Here is a 20,190-nt window from a genome sequence, read left to right as displayed (position 1 = left end):
ATGAATACAAGCTTTGGTGTCAAGCATGGAGAGATTTCTAGATACAGCAAAGCACAAGGAGCTTGGTAGAATAAAGAGGGAGTAGTCTGCAAACTGCTGAGGTAGAAGTGAGCAATTGTTCAAAGTGTGCAGTTTAAATGAATATATTATTTGGGCCTGGGCTTAAGAGACCAGTGAATTTTTGCATAATGGTGGATGTAACTGAGGTAGAGTGGTCTTATATTTTGGGTTGTCATCCTTGGGGGATCCTGGCATAGTGTTTTGAGAGCTTAATTTAACAAATAGTTGTTGAGTGCTGATTGTACCATACACTGTTGGTCTTTGGAAGCACCACAAGAAATATAGACTAGAAGGATATGGGTGAAGACTACAAAGAGTCCATTAGAGAAGCTAAAAAACAAATGATAGGCTGCTGTGTGATAATGAGGTGCTGAATGTTCTCTGAAAGCAGAGAAAGACCAACTAAGTGTCAGAGGGAGTCTGCCAAAGTTTCCTAGGGGAGAACTAGTTCTTACAGTGTGTGTGTGGGGGGGGAGGGGGTCTTTGCAAAGACATACAGGTCATAGGATGTTCAGGGACTGTGGCAGGAAGCCCATTTCGGCAGGAGTGTGGAAGGAAGAGTGGCCTGGCATCAAGCTAGATACAGACCATTTGTTTTTCTAAAGATTTATTTATTTATTTGAGGGAGAGGGAGAGTGCAGGGGAGGGGCAAAGGAGAGAGAGTCTCAAGTAGACTCCACACTGAGCCCAGAGCCCAACACGGGGCTCAGTCTCACCACCCCAAGATCATGACCCGAGGCGCAATCAAGGGTCGGATGATTAACTGACTGCCACCCAGGTGCCCCCAGACCATTTTTTTTAAAATGTTCTCCTTCCATGCTCTCATCTGGCTAGCCAGCCAACAGGTATGGCAGCAGGGAATTGACAGAATTTCATCTGAAAGATAAATGACTTCTTCAGTCTCATTTTGCTCAGCCGCGAGATTTCAACACTTAAAAGAATGATAGATGTGGGACACCTGGGTAGCTCAGTAAGTTAAGCGCCTGCCTTCGTACTGGGTCATGATCCTAGGGTCCTGGGATCGAGCCCCACATCGGGCTCCTTGCTCGGCGGGAGGCCTGCTTCTCCCTCTGCTTGCTGCTCCCCTTCCTTGTGCTCTCTCTCTTTCTCCCTCTGTGTCAAATAAATAAATAACATCTTTAAAAAAAAAAAAATGATAGGTGTTGTAGCCAGACTTTAAAAATAGATTGTATAACCGGGATACTAATTGTCTTCCTAGAGATTTTGGAGACAATCCTTAAACCATTTGAGTTGAAGAGTGCTCTGGCAACTTATGGTTCCTGTAGTACTAAGTGAATGACTTAGACTATGTATTGATGTCCTTGTTCCAATTTTGAAAAACTGCCCACCAAGATGGCATTAGGGTGCTGTCAGTCAGCATGAAGATCAGCTGACCCCCTTGCAGGTATAGGGGGTTGATGGTAGAAACCACTGGGGGAGAAGCATCCTGACTAGAAGAAGAATATTGCAGAGTGGTGTTTTGTCTTTTTAATGGAAATATTTGTGACCAAGGAAGCATTATTGATTTTAAAGACTGGATTGAGAATATTCTCTGCAGTAAGACCTGAAGTTAACATTTCATTATTCTTTCAACAAATCTTTATTGAATATCTACTCTGTGCCAAAGATACTGTTAGGGTACTAGGGTTTACATTTGTTGCTTATATTTTCAAGAGTGATGATCAAACTGCTTAGCAAATAAAAGGACTAAAGTTTGTGATGAGAATATGAAGGATGTACACCAGGTGACATGACAGGGAGGAGGGGCCGAGGGACTGCAAGCTGTCAGCTCAGGGAGGCCCTTTGTGAGGCCAGGTTTGTGAGTGAGATGAAAGATCACTGGAGTAGAGGGACTAGAGGCCTGAGTAGGGAAAGAGTGCTTTGGTGCAGCAGGAGCTTGGTGGACAGGTGGGGAGGGACAGGGATGTGAGAGGAGGAGCCAGGAAGGCTGGCCACACAGAGCCTTATGTAGGCCACTGAAAGGAATTGGGTTTTTCTGGGAGCAGTGGGGAACCCCTGAAGAATTTTGAATAGGATGGGTAGTATGAGACCCACCCATTTCTCTTTCAAAGAACTCTTATTTAAAAAAAAAAAAAAGACTTTATTTTTTTCAGAGCAGTTTGAGGTTCACAGCCAAGTTGAAGAGAAAGTACAGATTTCTCATATACCCCTGCCCCTACATATGCAGGGCCTCCCCCAGTATCAACATTAAAACATTTGTTACAATTGATGAACCTACACTGACACATCGTAATCAACCAGAGTCCATCATTTACTTTAGGGCTCACTTTTGGTCGTGCACATCCTGTGGGTTTGGACAAATGTATAACGACATGTGTCTGTCATTATGGTATCAGTATTTTAACTGCCCTGAAAGTCTGTGCTTTTGTTTATTCAGTTTATTCATCCCTTCCCCTCCCCCCACAACTCCTGACAGCCATTGATCTACTATCTCCATAGTTTTGCCTTTTCCAGAATGTTACATAGTTGGAATAATACAGGTTGTAGCCTTTTCAGATTGGCTTCTTTCACTTAGTAATATGCATTTAAGGTTTCTCTCTCTCTTTTCATGGCTTAATAGCCCATGTCTTTTTAATGCTGAATAATATTCCATCGACTGAATGTACCACAGTTTATTTATACATTCACCTACTAAAGGACGTCTTAGTTGCTTACAAGTTCTGACAGTTGTGAATAAAACTGGTGTAAATATCTGGGTGAAGGTTTGTATGTGAACATAAGTTTGCATCTTCTTTGGATAAATACCAAGGAATGTAATTGCTGGATGATATAATAAGATTATGTTTAGTTTAGTTTGTTTGTTTTTTTTAAGTAGGTTCTGTGCCCAGTATGGGACTCGAACTCATGACCCCAAGATCAAGAGTTGCATGCTCTACAGACTGTGTCAGCTAGGCGCCCCAGATTGTTTAGTTTTGTAAAACAAAACAAAACGAAACAGAAAAACCCAAATTGTCTTCCAAAGTAACTGTACCATTTCACATTCCCACCAGCAATGAATGAGAGTCCCTGTTGCACCACATCCTCACTAGCATTTGGTGTGGTCAGTGTTCGGGATTTTGGCCATTCTAATAGGCATGTATCTTATTTTAATTTTCATTTCCCTGATGACATATGATGTAGAACACCTTTTCATATGTTTATTTGCCATCTGTATATCTTTTCTGATGAGGTGTTTATTAGGTCTTTGGCCCATTTTTTAATTGGGTTGTTTCTTATTGTTGAGTTTTAAGAGTTCTTTGTATATTTTGGGTAACAGCCCTTTGTCAGATGTGTCTTTTGCAAATATTTTCTCTCAATCTGGCTTGTCTTCTCATTCCCCCTGGGATTGTCTTTTGCAGAGCTTTTTAGTTTTAATGAAGTCTAGCTTATCAATTATTTCTTTCATGGATCATGCCTTTGGTGTTGTATCTAAAATGTCATCACCATACTCAAAGTCATCCATGTTTTCTCTTGTTTTCTCTTTCTCTTTTCTAAAAATCTTTTTAAAAGATTTTATTTATTTATTTGAGAGAGAGCAAGAGAGAGAGCGAGCGAGCAAGAGATCACAAGCAGGGGGAGCAGCAGAGGGAAAGGCTGAGCAGGGAGCCTGACACGGGGCTCAATCCCAGGACCCCAGGATCACAACCAAAGGCAGACACTTAACCGACTGAGCCACCCCGCACCCCTCTCCTGTATTTTCTTGTAGGAGTTTCATAGTTTTATGTTTTACATTTAAGCCTGTGATCCGTTTTGAGTTAATTTTTGTGAAGGAGTGTAAGGTCTGTGTCCAGATTCTTTTTTTTTTTTTTTTTTTTGCATGTGGATGTCCAGTTGTTCCAGCACCATTTGTTGAAAAGACTGTCTCTGCTCCATTTATTGCCTTTGCTCCTTTGTTGAGGATCAGTTAACTATATTTGTGCAAGGCTATTTCTGGGCTCTCTTTTTGTTCTGTTGGTGTATTTGTTCTTTTGCCAGTACCACACTGTCTTGATTACTGTAGCTTTATAGTATGTTTGGCAGTCGGGTAGTATCAGTCCTCTAACTTTGTTCTTCTCCAATATTGTGTTGGCTATTCTGGTTCTTTGCCTCTCTATATACACTTGAAAATAGTTTTATTGATATCCACAAAATAATTTGCCTGGGATTTTGATTGGGATTGCATCGAATCTATAGGGCAAGTTGGGAAGAATTGACATCTGGACAATATTGAATCTTCCTGTCCATGAACATGGGATATCTTTCCATTTATTTAGTTCTCTGATTTTGTTCATGGGAGTTTTGTAGTTTTCCTCATATTGATCTTATACATATTATGTTAGATTTATATGTAAGTATTTCAATTTGGGGAGTGCTAATGTAAATGGAATTGTGTTTTTAATTTCAAATTCCACTTGTTCGTAGCTGATATATAGGGAAGCAGTTGGCTTTTGTATGTTAAGTTGTATTGTAACCTTGCCATAATTGCTTATTAGTGTCAGGAGTTTTTTGTTGATTCTTTAAGACTTTCTACGTAGATGATCATGTCATCTGCAAACAAAGACAGTTTTGTTTCTTTCTCCCTAAACTGTATACTTTTTATTTCTTTTTCTTGTCTTATTGCATTAGCTAGAACTTCCAGTATGATGTTGAAAAGGAGGGGTGACATGAGGAGGTTCTTCTCTTGTACCTGATCTTCGTGGGGAAGATTTGAATGTCTCACCATTAAGTATGATGGTAGCTGTTGTTTTTTGTAGATATTCCTTGTCAGCTTGAGGAAATTACCCTTTATTCCTAGTTTATGGAAATTTTAGGATGAATGGATGAATGAATGGAAGTTTTTGGGAAATGACCCTTTATTCCTAGTTTATGGAAGTTTTTAGGATGTTGAACAGCTGTTTCTTCTTTTTATAGTAGTTTGAGATATAGTTTACATACCATATAATTTACTCATTTAAAGTGTACAATTCAGTGGTTTTTAGTATATCACAGAGAGATGTAACCATCACTACAATCAATTTTAGAACTTTGTCAATCTCAAAAGAAACCCCATACCATTTAGCAGTCATTCCCACCCCCACTCCCGTCTTCTACCCCTAGGCAGTCACTGATTTACTTTCTGTTTGTATAGGTTTGCTTATTCTGGGCATTTCATATAAATGGAATCAATATGTGATTTTGTGTGTCTGTCTTATTTCACTTAGCATCATGTTTTCAAGGTTCATCATGTTGTAGCATGTGTCAGAACTTCATTCCTTTTTATTGATTAATATTCCATTGTATGGATATATTGTCATTTTGTTTTGATGGACAATTGGTGTTGTTTTTAATTTTTACCTTTAATATTATTACCTTCATAATATTTTTGTGTAGACATATGTCTACCTATGTTATGTGTGTATTGCTGGGTTATGTGGTAACTCCGTGTTTAATTGCTAGACTTTTTCATAGTGGCTGTATCATCATTTTATTTTCTACCAGCAGTGTATGAGGATTTCAGTTTCTTTACATTCTTGCTAATACCTATATGTCTTTTATTATTATTATTATTATTATTGTAGCCATCTTAGTATTTAAAGTGATAACTCATTGTGGTTTTATTTTGCATTTCCCTGATGATTAATGACAGTGAGCATCTTTACTGTGCTTATTGGCTATTTTTATGTTTTCTCTGGAGAAATGTCTATTCCAATCCTTTGCCCATTTAAGAATTGTTTTTTATTATATAATAAATAATAAATTTATTTATTATTATTTATTTATTATATTTATTGTATATACTAATGTATTGGTATATTTTATTATAAATTTTATTTATAACAATAAAATTGATATTTTAATTTTTATTGTTATATATAATAATGTAATATTGTATTTTTATTATTATGTATTAAATTATTACCTATTATTTATTATGTTTATTTAAGAGTTCTTTATATATTCTGGGTACAAATGTTTTACCGGATATGTAATTAACAGATACTTTTCCCAATTCTGTGAGTTGTCTTTTCAGTGTCTTGGTGGTGTTTTTTGGAGCACAGAATTAATTTTGATGAAGTCACAGAGTTCATTCTGACTGCTATGTATGAGCACAGGTTCTAGAGGTAAGGTGTGGAACCAGGAGAGCAGTCATTAGATGATGTGAAATGTGTGATGGCTTCATCTTGGGCATGGCCACAGAGATGGTGAGAAGGGGCCAGGTGTGAGGTAGGTTAGGAGATAGAGCGAATGGAATGAGGTGAGGGGTTGTTGTAGAGGTGAAGGAGAGGGAGAAGGAGAAGTCAGGGATGAAGGCTAGGACTTTAGCTCGAAAATTTGATTCAAAATTTGATTATACTGCCCATTATCTGGCACAGAATTATGATGATTTTTAATCCTTGCTGGGACCTGGTAAGTTGAGGGAGGGATCCTTATACATTTTTGAAGTTGATAGTATTATCATTGATTGTGCCAAAGAGATGATTGCAGGGACTCTGACCTTGTATAGTATCCATTAATACCTACTAAGCCACCACAAATAAACATGTAATCCAAGTTAGAATAGCGTGCCTGCTCTGCAAATGAGTTTCAGGGTAAATCCTCTGGCCCTCTTCTAACCAGACTGCAATCTCAAATCCCCTCTTGCATGGAGATTATGGGGCTGTCAGTGAATAATATCAAATCAAGTGAATTAATTTTTAAAATATAAATGTCATAATTTGACAAAGCTACTTTGCGGAAAATGCCTTTTAAAGGAGGAAAATAGTACCAGCTGACATTTGTGAAGTGCTTAGTATTTCCACTTGCTTCCTAGGAGATCTTGTCCGCTAAAGCAGAAAGTTAAACATTTTGGTTGGGAAAATTTTGGTTTATGTATACAGTGTGTCCTCTGCAGTTTTTTTTATAGAGTCTTTAAAAATCATGTTCTAGGAGGGGCGCCTGGGTGGCTCAGTCGTTAAGCGTCTGCCTTCGGCTCAGGTCATGATCCCAGGGTCCTGGGATCGAGCCCCACATCGGGCTCCCTGCTCAGCTGGGAGTCTGCTTCTCCCTCTCCCTCTCCCCCTGCTTGTGTTCCCTTTTCGCCGGGTTCTCTCTTTTTAAAAAAAAAAAAAAAAAAAAAAAAGGAAAACCCTTAGTCATGAAAAAAAAAAATCATGTTCTAGGGGAATATTTAATGACTTGGCAAATGCTTGTGATCTGTCAAGTGTGCATCTGCACACGTGTCTGTGGCTGTCTGTACATACAGCATATCTCTGTACAAGGGGATTACGAGTAGTATTTATTTAGTTCTTTGTAATTTTCCATATTCCAATTTTTTGACAGTAAACATTTTTTTGACAGTAAACATTTATGACTGTTATAAAACATTTCATTTTAAAAACATTATGTAAATTATGACGTATCAATGTGTTTGCATGCACAGACTCATTGAGGAAACAAAGCCTTTCCTGTTCCTATGCTGCCCTTGTACTTGAAGCTGGAGAGAAGATTGTTGAAATGGGAGTAGTTTTCCTCATCTGTAAAATGGAGATAAGAGTCGTCCTGACCTCCTGGGATTTTTTGTGAGGATTTCACGAGTTAGTGTGCTCAGGATAGTTTCTGTGACGTGACGTCATTAGCTATTACCATCACTGCTGCTGCTTTCGCTGTTCCGGTGTTAGGATCCCGTGTCCTTAAGTGACCTACCTCCTTTCCCACCGTGTCTGTTAGCAACTGTTCTCCCTTGAGTTTGCCTAAGAGCCATTTCATTTTCATTTGATTTCTGCATCATGCGAGCCTTGCCCACCTTTCTGGAGTACTTGCATAAACCAAAGATTGGTGTTGCTCTTAAAAAGTTGTAAGTTTATGGGCTGTGCTGCCATATGCACAGAACCAGTATTCACCAGCCAGATACCTGTTGCACTAAGCATTGATTGATTGATTTTGAAGATTTTATTTATTTATTTGACAGAGAGAGACACTGCGAGAGAGGGAACATAAGCAGGGGGAGTGGGAGAGGGAGAAGCAGGCTTCCCGCGGAGCAGGGAGCCCGATGTGGTGCTCGATCCCAGGACCCTGGGATCATGACCTGAGCCGAAGGCAGACGCTTAACGACTGAGCCACCCAGGCGCCCCTACACTAGGCATTTAAAGCTATGGGAGCTTGGGCAAAGTTCTGAACCTCCCAGAGCTTCAGCCTCTGCTACAAGAGTTTTCTTAACCATCACAGAGTGATAGGATTCTTATTATTACCTTTAGGATAAATTACCTTGCTTACTTCACTGTATTGACTATTGTGATTATCAGACAAAACAGGAGTCTGAAAATGCTTAGAACACTGGATATGCCATATAGATCCAGGGGATTATTATTCTAGCATTGAATTGGGGCCATATTGGAGAAAAGATGATATTTTGCTAGTCTTCCATTCTTGTCACTCGTTCCTTCCTTGAAAATTTTCCTTTTATATAACTCATTCAGCTATTCAGTAAATACTTACTGAGTGCCTCTGTTATGCCTGATCTTTTTCTAGGTGCTGGGGGCTACAGGGGTGAGTGAAGCAGATGTGGGTCCTGTTCCTGTGGGCCTTACAGACCAGTGATGGTAGAGGGAGTCAGGCAGAGATGGCCAGTCAACAGCAAAGAAAAAGGATATGTGAGAAAGTAAAGCAGGGAGAGGGGAATAGAGAGTACTCAGTGGTGGTGGTAGGAGGCCCACTTTAGGGGGTGGGCAGGTGGGACCTTGTGGAGAAGGGGACATTTTAGTAGAGACCTACATGCCAAGAAGAAGCAAAATCTGAGTGACATCTAGAGAAAGAGCATTCCAGGTAGAAGGAATAGCCAATGCAAGAGCCCCTGGGTGAGAATGAATTGGGTGGCAGTTTCATTAGAAGAGAACTTAGAAGTTGGTCGGTCAACTCTATAGAAATAGAAAACCCACAGTTCCAACAGACCATAAATCCGGCATCTCAACAAGTTTTTACTAGAGGGGCTTAAAAGTCTCCATGGAACTGAAGGAGTGAAATACCCCGCCAGCTCTAATCAGGAACAGGGTACCCACCTGTAGCTGCTGCTTGTCTGTCGGAACAGTGACTGTGGGATTGGAAAGGCCCAGGACTTGGAGGGAGAAGACCTAGATTCAAGTCTTGTGACCCTTGGGTCCTTAGTACCTTCCTCTCAAAGTTGGGGATGACACCACTGATCTTACAAGTAGGGTAAGGATTAAACGAGTGACTGAGCACATCATAAATTACAACGTGCTGTGTGAGGACTGAGTATCTTTGTTGAGGGAAACTTTGATATCAGAGTGCCAAGAGGTATTGGTCTCACTGTGGCACAGTTGTGTGACTGAGGCCCTGGGCTGTACACATCCAGCTAGGGGACATGTTTCTCTGCTGTCTCAACACAGTGAATGTATTTCTCCATCAGGATTGGTTCATTGTTCTCCTGGTACAGTGTCTTTCCTGTTTCTCTTCTCCATGTTCCATCCTTCCTGGTGGGCTTCATAGTTCAGGATGTTTCCAGTGAAGCCTTTTCCACGTTGCTCTCTCCCTCTTCTCGTCAAGACCCACAGATTAGCACTAATCACATGTGATTTTGTGTGTCTTCACTGTTTCTTTTCCTGCCTGGCTAGATCATAAACTACTTGAGAATAAGAACTGTTTTTAATTTTCTTTCCATTCCTCCATAGTATTTAGCACAATGTAAATTACAGGAGCCGGTATGTATTGAGGTGCCTGTTGAATTAAAATGCTCAAAAGTGATCTTAATGAAACCGGTTTACTTTCTCCATTCAGTTAAGGTCCACCTATAATTTTTACCCACTTGCAAGTTCCTTGATCCCGCTGTTAAACATGACTTCTCTTTGGCATGACTAGACGTTGAAAGAATTATAATGCCTTGTTCTTTAGCCCCCAGGTTTCCCCAGATGCCAAGTACACATTCCTTTTCCTGCCTGAAGATCATCTGTGAAAACCTTGGCCATGGCATCAGTATCAGAACCTATTACGTTCAGAGAGTTCTGCCCCTTGTACTATCTCCTCAATGCCATTCCCACAAAGGTCCAGAAGGGTTTCCGCTCTATTGTGGTCTACCTCACAGCTCTCGATACCAATGGGGACTACATTGCAGTGGGCAGCAGCATCGGCATGCTCTATCTGTACTGCAGACACTTCAACCAGATGAAAAAGTACAACTTTGAGGTGAGTCTTGCTTTTCTTTATTCCTTAGCATGCAGGCATCATGGCTAACATTTAACATGCTTGTGTGTTCTAGCATGGGATAATTTACTTCTGATTTGGCCTTAGTATCTCACCCAAACAATACTTGAAACCATCTTTAATTGAAGTGGAATGTAACTAAAAACATTTTTTTTAAACTTTTTTCCCCTGCCTCCAAAAATCTACCATCACTTTATTTATTTTTTTGTTTATATTTACTTTTTTTTTTAAAGATTTTATTTATTTATTTGACACAGAGAGACACAGCAAGAGAGGGAACACAAGCAGGGGGAATGGGAGAGGGAGAAACAGGCTTCCTGCTGAGCAGGGAGCCCAATGTAGGACTCGATCCCAGGACCCTGGGTTCATGACCTGAGCTGAAGGCAGACGCTTAACGACTGAGCCACCCAGGCACCCCTACCATCACTTTGGAGAACATTTTCGTGTTTAACATGTAATAGAAAACTTTGGAAGTAGGTATTTTCTTCTATATATTTTGTTTCTCAAAGTACCTTGACTGACTCAGTTAAATAATCTCTAGTTTTTCTGCTGAAATTATTATAAAAGAAGGATTAGTATCAATAATTGGTTAAGTACTAGAACAGGTGCATCTTAAATTAGATCACTTCTGTAGAACACTGCCATTGGGATCCCAACTAACCTCTGTTCTCTGTTGGTTGACTTCAGGCATGGCATGTCTGCATTGTAGATACTGGTAGGCACCAAATATTGATGGACCATCATCGAGTTCACCCACTTAGTCAATATCTGTGGTTTATTGAGTACGTGGCTTTTGTGAGAAACTCAAAGGTGGCAGAACTGTGGCTCCTCCCTCATGGCCTTGTGGGGCTCTACTCTGTCTGCGGTTAGTAGGCTTTTACAGACTAAGACAAGGCTTTTGTGTTTAAGTCAAATGCTTACAAACATTTGTATTTTAATAAATATTCAACTTATTAAAGTTTTAATTTAAAAAGTTAGTTTTTCTTGGTGCACCTGGGTGGCTCAGTCAGTTAAGTGTCTGACTCCTGACTTCAGCTCAGGTCATGATCCCAGGGTCGTGAGATCGAGCCCCCACATAGGGCTCCATGCAGGGCATGGAGACTGCTTAAGATTCTCTCTCTCCGTCCTCTGCCCCTTCGTCCTACTCACGCGGATGCACATGCACGCTCTCTCTCTTAAAAAGAGTTTTTCTTAAGCCTTTATACTCAATTTAAAATAACAAAAATGGCTAGCATGCATATAGCACTTACTATATGCCAGGGATTATTCTAAACCTTTACATATATTAACTCATTTCATCCTTGCAAAAGCTCTATGAGCCAGATACTATTTTATCATCCTCATTTTACCAGGGAGACAACTAAAGCATAGAGAATTAAGTAACTTACCCAAGTCAGGCATTCAGTAAGTGGTAGCACCATTGTCTGAACTTGGGCAGTTTGGCTCTAGAGTTTATGTTAATATTCTTGTATAAAAACTATGGCCATTTCTTTTCTTTGGTTAATAGCTCATGGATTTGACTAATTAAATTCTCCAAACATTTAAGACCATTTCATAGTTAATCTTTGAAAATACAGTTATGAATTAATATATCTGAAATTTCTCAAATACTTCAGTTAACAAGGAAGACTTATGAATCTGTCAGCAAACCCATAACAGGATAAACCAAAGAAAGCCCTACCCAGATACATCATAATTAAATTGTTAAAAACAAAGGAAAATATTAAAGTAGCCACAGAAAAATGACACATTACTTGTAGGGAACAATGATTTGAATGACTGCAGATTTTTCCTCAGAAACCATGGAGGCTAGAAGACAGTGGTATAACATTTTTAATCTTTTTTTTTTTAAGATTTTATTTATTTATTTGAGAGAGAGAGAATGAGAGACAGAGAGCATGAGAGGGAGGAGGGTCAGAGGGAGAAGCAGACTCCCTGCCGAGCAGGGAACCCGATGCGGGACTCGATCCTGGGACTCCAGGATCATGACCTGAGCCAAAGGCAGTCGCTTAACCAACTGAGCCACCCAGGCGCCCCGGTATAACATTTTTAAAGTACTGACAGGAAAGACTTGTCAATTTAGAATTCTTTACCTAGTGAAAATATCTATCAGGAAAGAAGGTGAAATAAAAATATTCTCAGCTAAGGGGATTTGTTACCAGGAGATCTGCTCCAAAATAATTGTGTCAGGAAGTTCTGTAGACAAAAGGGAAATGATACCAGAAGGAGACTTGGAACATTAGTAATGAAGGAAGAGTAATAGTAAATATCTGGATAAATAGAATAGGCTATTTCCTCTTGAGTTCTTTAAAATAATTTGACAGCAAAAATTATAACATTGTCTGTAATATAAGAGCGGAGAGTAAGGGAACTATATAGTGATAAGTTTTCTACATTCTACCTGAGGGGTAAAATGTTGAGTCTAAATAGATTTTGAAAAGTTAAATACGTAAAATTGTAATACCTAGAGCAACCACTAAAAAACCCTGTGCAACATGGTATAGTAAAAATTACTATAAACAAAATGGAATTTTTAAAAAATGTTCAAACAACTCACAGGAAAACAAGAAAGGGGAAACAGAAGAAGGAAAAACAAAAGGAACAAATGGAAAATGAAAGACCTAATTAAAACACAGCAATAATTATATTAAATGGAAATGATCTGTAAATATCAGTTAAAAGAAATTACTGGAATGGAGAAAAAAATCATGAACAAACTATATTTTTTCCATAAGAAACTCAATTCAAACTTAACAATATAGGTAGGTAAAAATTAAAAGGATGGAAAAAGAGATATCATGTAAATTCTAATTAAAAGAAAGTCGGGGTGGCTATATTAATGTCATAGTATTTTGAGCAAAGAAATAACCGGGGATAAAGAGAGCCATTACTTAATGGTAAAAGGGCCAGTTTGCCAAGAAGACACAGCAGTCTTAAATGTGTATGCACCTTAACAACAGAGCTCCACAATATACAAAACAAAAACTGTCATAACTGAAAGGAGAAATAGAGAAATCCATGATTCTAGTTGGAGACTTCCACTCCTCTTTCAGTGGTAGAAGGAGTTGACAGAAAATCAACAAGGATTTAGAAGAGCTGAGTGGTGTCATCAACCAACACTGTCTAATTGACATTTACAGAATGTTCCACTCAACAGCAGCTGAGGATGCATTCTTTATAAGTGAACATGGAACATTCACTGAGACCATATTCTGGGTCATAAAACACATCTCAACAAATTCAAATTAGAGCAGACTTTTCAGGTTTTCTCTGTTTTACTTTGTTTTCTCATTTTTTAATTGAAGTACAATTTATATAAAGTATACAAATCTCAAATATACAACTTGATGAATTAGTGTATGGATATACCTGTGTAATCACCTAGATCGAGATATAGAACGTTTTCAACAGTCCAGTAGACTCCGTTGTATTGGCTCCCAATCAGTACTCCTCTCCCAGGTAGCTACTCTTCTGACTTCTAACACTGTAGTTTTGCTAGCCCCTTAGGGTTTTTTTTTCCGCCAAGATTTTATTTATTTATTAGAGAGAGAGCACAAGCAGGGGGAGGGGCAGAGGGAGAGGGAGAAGCAGACTCCCCCCCTGAGTGTGGAGCCCGATGTGGGGCTTGATCCCAAGACTCCAAATCATGACCTGAGCCGAAGATAGACATTTAACCAACGGTGCCACCCAGACACCCCAGCCCCTTAGGTTTTAATTCACTATTAGGTAATCTTTGGCATTAAGGTTTAGTGTTGGGGTGTTTGTGTGTGTGTGTGTTCCAGAAAGTATATTTGGATGGAACTGGAATATAGAGCAGGACATGGAGCAGTGTGACTTAAGGCCAGAAAGGCGGACAGGGTCTCCCACATGATGCTGTAGGCTGGAACCTGCTCCTGGGCAGGGTCAGCTCTGGGACCCTCGTGGGCTGTGTGCGGAAGGTGCTAGGTTGCATTACAAGCCAGTTCTCTTTTATAAAATACATGTGTCTCATTAATCACCAGTTTATTGTCCTTTTTTTTAAATATAACTATTTTTTTTAATTTCAGCCTCCACACTCAAAAAAACTTAAGGAAACAAGAGTTTAGTGTTCCCCAGAATGAAACTACAATTATACCTAATTGCCTATTTTATAGTTTCACCTGGAATTAGCTTTCTCTTTATCATATGACGAGCCCTATGAGCTTTGAAGGAAAATGATATGCTAGGACAGCCTTTACAGGGATGACCAGAATTTGAGATAATCTAGTACAAATTCTCGGAACCAGCACACGAAGAGGGGACTCCAGGAAAAATCCCATATATGTATTTTAGCTGGTTTTCTCTTACTGAGGGATCAGAAAAAAATGTACTTTACTGGGACCAAAATCCATATTTGAGCAGCCCTGAGTATCAAAAGTGTTTTTCAAGCATCCATTTGGTAGAGAATACAAACCTATAATTGTGGAAAATCACAAAGGAAGTACAAAATAAAAATTCTGTTTTGGAAAGAACACAGAATTTGGAGTTAGATTATTAGGGTGTGAAAAGAAAGCTAAATATCTGTATATAAAACATACAGGGAAAGATCTGGAGGAGTACCCCTGAGTATCCATTGATGTGATACTCTCACTCTGTGTGGGGACTGAGAATGGGATAAGCTAAGGGAGGGAGTATGAAGAAGTATCTTTTTGTTTTCTTTAAATACTGTAGAATTTTTTTGTTAACAAGAATGTTTTCCTATATTACTTGTGTAAACACAACAACACAAAGATCTGTTCTGAGCTTTGGCTGTCAGTCAATAGCTACATGATCCTAGAGATGGATTAACTAAGTTGTTCTTGTCATTTTTGTCTTCAGAGCTGGCTGGGTCTTAAAATAATTTGGTACAGTTGCCATGTGTTTCAGATAAAGAAGTGGTAAGATTCCTGCTCCAGGCCACATAGCTGCTTGCCTAACCATTAGGCTCACTTCCTGTGAGAAGGCAGGGCTTCCACAAAAGTCTGGATTTAGAAGACAATAGAAACCAGAATCAGGATCTCTGGAATTTCCAAGTGAAAACTGAGAGATGCATCAACTAGTTTTATTTAGGGGAATATCTTAAGATTTTATGGGAAGGTAAATAAAAATAAAAGTTAGCTTACCCTATAATAAACCCAGGTATGGCATGGATGAAAGATCATGTTTTTAAATGAAGTTATGTTTCTAAAGAAGAAAGCAGATCTTATATATGCTAAATACAGCCTTTCATGTGTTTTCAAGAATAATGCTCTTGGAAACCTTTTTTCCTACACAAGTTAGTGGGAGAGGGCAGATGGAGACATCAAAAGTTCTAGCTCGTGCCAAAAGCAAAGGAAATGTGAGGAGCTAGTAGCAAGTATAAAAATGTTATAAACTTGTTAAATATATGATGTGACATACATAAGAATAGACCAGAAAGATAACTTGACCTGAGCTTCTCATTTTCTGCTTTGAAAGTAATTATATGATCTTTCTTCTTAGCATTCAACGAGTTGTGGAAATTTCATGGATTTGCCCTCAGAACCTTTGCACTAACTACAGCAATGCTAGTTCTTATTTCTGCAACTTATCCACACTTGCTGTCTCTGTGAATTCATTCAGTTTTTCTCCAGTGCTTACTATGTACTAGGCGCATTTTAGGTCCTGGAGAGGCAGTGCAGAAAATGGCAGGCAAGGTCCCTGCCTTCAGGGAGCTTAGAGTCTGATGGGGAGCCAGAACGATGAGGAGGAGACATCAACACACACACTAACTAGAAGGGAGAAGCCTGAGGGGAAAACAAACCAGAGAGGGGGTGAGGAGTGCCAGCAGGAGTGGTTGCAGTTTTAAATAGGAAGTTCAGGGAAGGGCTCACTGAGCAGGTGACAGCTGAACGGAGACTCGAAGACAGTGAGCAGCACACCATGCTGATAACATCTGGGGTAGAGTACTCCAGGTGGAAAGAGGGAGTGGCCTGAACACGGGAACATGTCTGCAGTGTTTTCTAGTTGGAAAACTCATGCTTCAGAATGGTTTGAAAGTTTAATTGACTTTTACCTGGTATATATACATATTTTTAAAGATTTTATTTATTTATTTGACAGAGAGAGATACAGCGAGAGAGAGAGAGAGAGAGCATAAGCAGGGGGAGTGGAGAAGGAGAGGGAGAAGCAGACTCCCCACTGAGCAGGGAGCCCAACGCGGGGCTCGATCTCAGGACTCCGGGATCATGACCTGAGCTGAAGGCAGACACTTAACGACTGAGCCACCCAGGCGCCCCTACCTGGTATATTTTTTAAAGTGATGCAGAAATGAGAGTTTTTGTCTCACCGCATCAGCCAAAAGTGCATTTGCCTCATGGCTTCCCTTGTCATTCCCTATGGAAGTAACGCTTAGGATCCCATGATCTAAATTCTGGCATGTCCGTAGCATTACAGTATAGGGTTTCACTGGTGTACGTCTCAGCACAGATTGCTTCAGTTGATTGGCTAATGGTAATTTAAAATTGTATTTGCAATTTAATGAGTCAAGAAGAGTGAAGATACTAGTGGAAAAAGAACAAAATGGGAGAAGTTGTTCTACCATGTTAGCAAGACTTATAAACCTTCAGTAATTAAGCTGAATGTGGTTATTAGCACAAGAATAGATATGGAAGTCAGTGGAACAGAATAGTGAAGCCAGAAAATCCACATATACATAACTCATAAACACTTGAGTTTTTGCAAAGGTGATATTACAGAATTTTTTAGTAAATGGTGTGGGACATTTAGATATGAGTATTTGGGGAAAAGTGAAACTTGATCCTTACCTCACTTCATATACTTCTTTTGTCTTAGCACTTTAACTTCTGTACCTTCGTCTCGACTGCTGAGACTTCTACTGGCTAATTGTTTCCTTTATAGGTAATCTGCCCCTATCTCTCTCTAAGATCTTCTCTAGTGGTAGAGTCCCAGGCCCTAGCGACTTCCTTCAAGTCCAGTGGATGTTCCTACTCCAGTTTGTCCAATGGAGTAAAGGAAATTATTCCAGAAAAGCAGTGTTTTTAACTTTTAGATCATTAAACAGTTACATAATTATTTAAACTTTAAACTGTGGGTCTTTGTTAGTAAAAGAGGGATAAAAGTGAAACAGTTCTTAGGAATTTAATGAATTCATATCTTACTTGAGTCTTTTTAAATATTTCTAAGTATTTCATATCTATTAGCTATTTGATATGCTAGCAGTTTCGAGTAAAGGTTAAGCTGTGGCATATCAAAAGAAGCTCATAAAGAAAGCCTTGTCAGACTTCACAGCTCCCAAGAGCTTACTCACAAAGAACACTTCCCCTCCATGCAGTTTTGTCTTGTGTATAACGGGAAAACTGCCTGCCAAGGAGTCTAAAGAGGAAACTGGTGGTCCTCTGACAAGTGACTTTGGCTTGGGGTGTTCCTGTCGGCTTGGCCGCAGCTTGCTTAAACTGCACTGCAGCTGGAGATTAGCCGTTGCAATCACCCTTCCTTCCCTCTCTCGATCTCGGGTTGCGGACCTGCCTTGTGAGCTGACAGTTCTTCTGCCTCTAGCTGTCTCCCCCTTTCCCTCACAGGTGTTTCCCCAAACAAAGGCCTCACATGCCTACTTCCACCATCGCATCCTCCTCTTTGGTGGACACAAACTAGTGCAACAGTGTAGTCCAGTCTCGGGACTCCTGTAGCCTACTTCTGTTGGTCACTATGAGGGGAGAGTTGAATTCTCTGAAATTTTGCATTTGTCTTTCTCGTCAGTTCTGGCCATTTCTGCTTCACGTATTTTTTTTTAATTGTGGTAAATTATACAGAATGTAAAATTTCCATTTTTCCATTTTTAAATGTATAGTTCAGTGGTATTAAATACATTCAGGTTATTGTGTTTCATGAATTTTTATTGTTATTATTATTATTATTATTACTATTTTTAGAGAGAAGAAGAGGGAGTGAGAGAATCCCAAGCAGGCTCCACACCCGGACGGAGCCTGACGCGGGGCTCAATCTCACGATTCTGAGATCATGACCTGAGCCAAAATCAAGAGTCAGGTGCTTAACTGACTGAGCCACCAGGTGCCCCCCCCCTTATTTTTTAAGAGAGAGAGAGTGTTTCGTGCATTTTTATTTTATTTTTTTATTTTTTTTAAAGATTTTATTTATTTATTTGAGAGAGAGAATGAGATAGAGAGAGCATGAGAGGGGGGAGGGTCAGAGGGAGAAGCAGACTCCCTGCCGAGCAGAGAGCCCGATGCGGGACTCGATCCCGGGACTCCAGGATCATGACCCGAGCCGAAGGCAGTCGCTTAACCAACTGAGCCACCCAGGCGCCCTCGTGCATTTTTAAAGCTCTATTATTAGGTATCTATACATTTAGGGTTGTTCTGTCTTATTAAATAGGTCCTTTTATCACTATAAAATGTCTCTTTTTATCTTTGGTAATATTCCTCCTCTACTTTGTCTGGTGTTAATATAGCCTCTCCTATTTTCTCACAATCAGAGTTTGTATGATATATCTTTTTCCATTCTTACCTTTAGTTTATCTGTGCCTTTATATCCAAAGTGCATTTCTTGAAAATAGCATAAGGTCAGGTCTTACTTTTTTATTCAGTATGACAGTCTACTTTTTTTTTTTTTTAAAGTCAGCTCTATGCCCAATGTGGGGCTTGAACTCATGACCCCAAGATCAAGAGTTGCGTGCTCCACCAACTGAGCCAGCCAGGCACCCTGACAATCTCTACCTTCTATTATACCAAATTTAGGCCATTTATATTGAATGTAATTATTAACGTGGTTGGGTTTAAGTCACAGTTCCTCAACCTGACACTGTTGACATTTTGGTCAGGTGGTGCTGTCCTGTGTATTGTAGGATGTTGAGCAGCACCCCTGCTTTCTCCCTACTAGACGGCAATAGTATCAGCCAACTTGCAACAACCTCCAGACATTATTAAATGTCCCATGGCAGGGTGGGGGACAAAATTGTCCCCAATTAAGAACCATTAGTTAAGTCTACCATCTTGGTAATTGTTTTCTGCTTATGCCACCTATTCTTTATATCTTGTTGTTTTTTCTTTTCCTACCATCTTTTGGACTAATTATTTTTTCGTAGTTCTGTTTTATGTCCTCTATGGCTTATTAGGCCCTATCTGTTTTATTTATGTATTTATTTATTTTTAAAAAGATTATTTATTTATTTATTTGACAGAGAGAGAGACAGCGAGAGAAGGAACACAAGCAGGGGGAGTGGGAGAGGGAGAAGCAGGCTTCCCGCGGAGCAGGGAGCCCGATGTGGGGCTCGATCCCAGGACCCTGGGATCATGACCCGAGCTGAAGGCAGACGCTTAACAACTGAACCACCCAGGCCCCCCCTATCTGTTTTATTTTTCAGTAGTTTTTCTAGGATTTACAACATTTGTCCATCTACACTCAAATAATATTATATAACTTTCCAAAGATAGAAGAACTGTACAACAGTTTATTTTCCTTTCAGATTTTTTGTTGCTGGCATATAGAAATACACCTGATTTATGTACATTTCACTTATATCCTGTTTTATAGATTTCTTGGGGTTTTCTACATAGGTAATCACTTCTGCCTGTGAAGAAAGTGTTCTACTTCATTGTTTCTGATGTGCATGCCTTTCAGTTTTTTACTTGACTTACTGTCCTGGTTATAGGACCTCCAGAGTAATGTCCACAGTGAGAACAGATGTCTTTGCCGTGTGTACACTCGTTAGGTATCGATTCCTCAGAGATGCTTTTTATTCCTACTTTTTTCGTTTTCTTTTTTTTTTTAAGATTTTTTTATTTATTGGGGCACCTGGGTGGTTCAGTCATTAAGCATCTGCCTTCGGCTCAGGTCATGATCCCAGGGTCCTGGGATCGAGCCCCGCATCGGGCTCCCTGCTCAGCGGGAAGCCTGCTTCTCCCTCTCCCTCTGCTGCTCCCCCTGCTTGTGTTCCCTCTCTCGCTGTCTCTCTCTCTGTCAAATAAATAAATAAATCTTAAA

The 20,190-nt window shown here is 39.7% G+C and overlaps 1 protein-coding gene across 1 annotated transcript in view; it reads left to right on the top strand.

Moving 5' to 3' along the window:
• Positions 1-20,190, top strand: part of TECPR2 (tectonin beta-propeller repeat containing 2) — a 107,345-nt gene that overhangs the window by 1,706 nt on the left and 85,449 nt on the right. Inside the window, exon 2 of the mRNA XM_021679855.1 lies at positions 9,904-10,194. Coding sequence (XP_021535530.1) covers positions 9,976-10,194 — 219 coding nt within the window. The 5' untranslated portion in view covers positions 9,904-9,975. The remainder of the gene's footprint in view (positions 1-9,903; positions 10,195-20,190) is intronic.

The sequence above is a fragment of the Neomonachus schauinslandi genome, chromosome 9 (genome assembly GCF_002201575.2).
Source record: "Neomonachus schauinslandi chromosome 9, ASM220157v2, whole genome shotgun sequence".
NCBI classification, from domain to species: Eukaryota; Metazoa; Chordata; class Mammalia; order Carnivora; family Phocidae; genus Neomonachus; species Neomonachus schauinslandi.
Note: the sequence above shows the minus strand (reverse complement) of the source record. Positions and strands in the feature narration are given on the sequence as shown.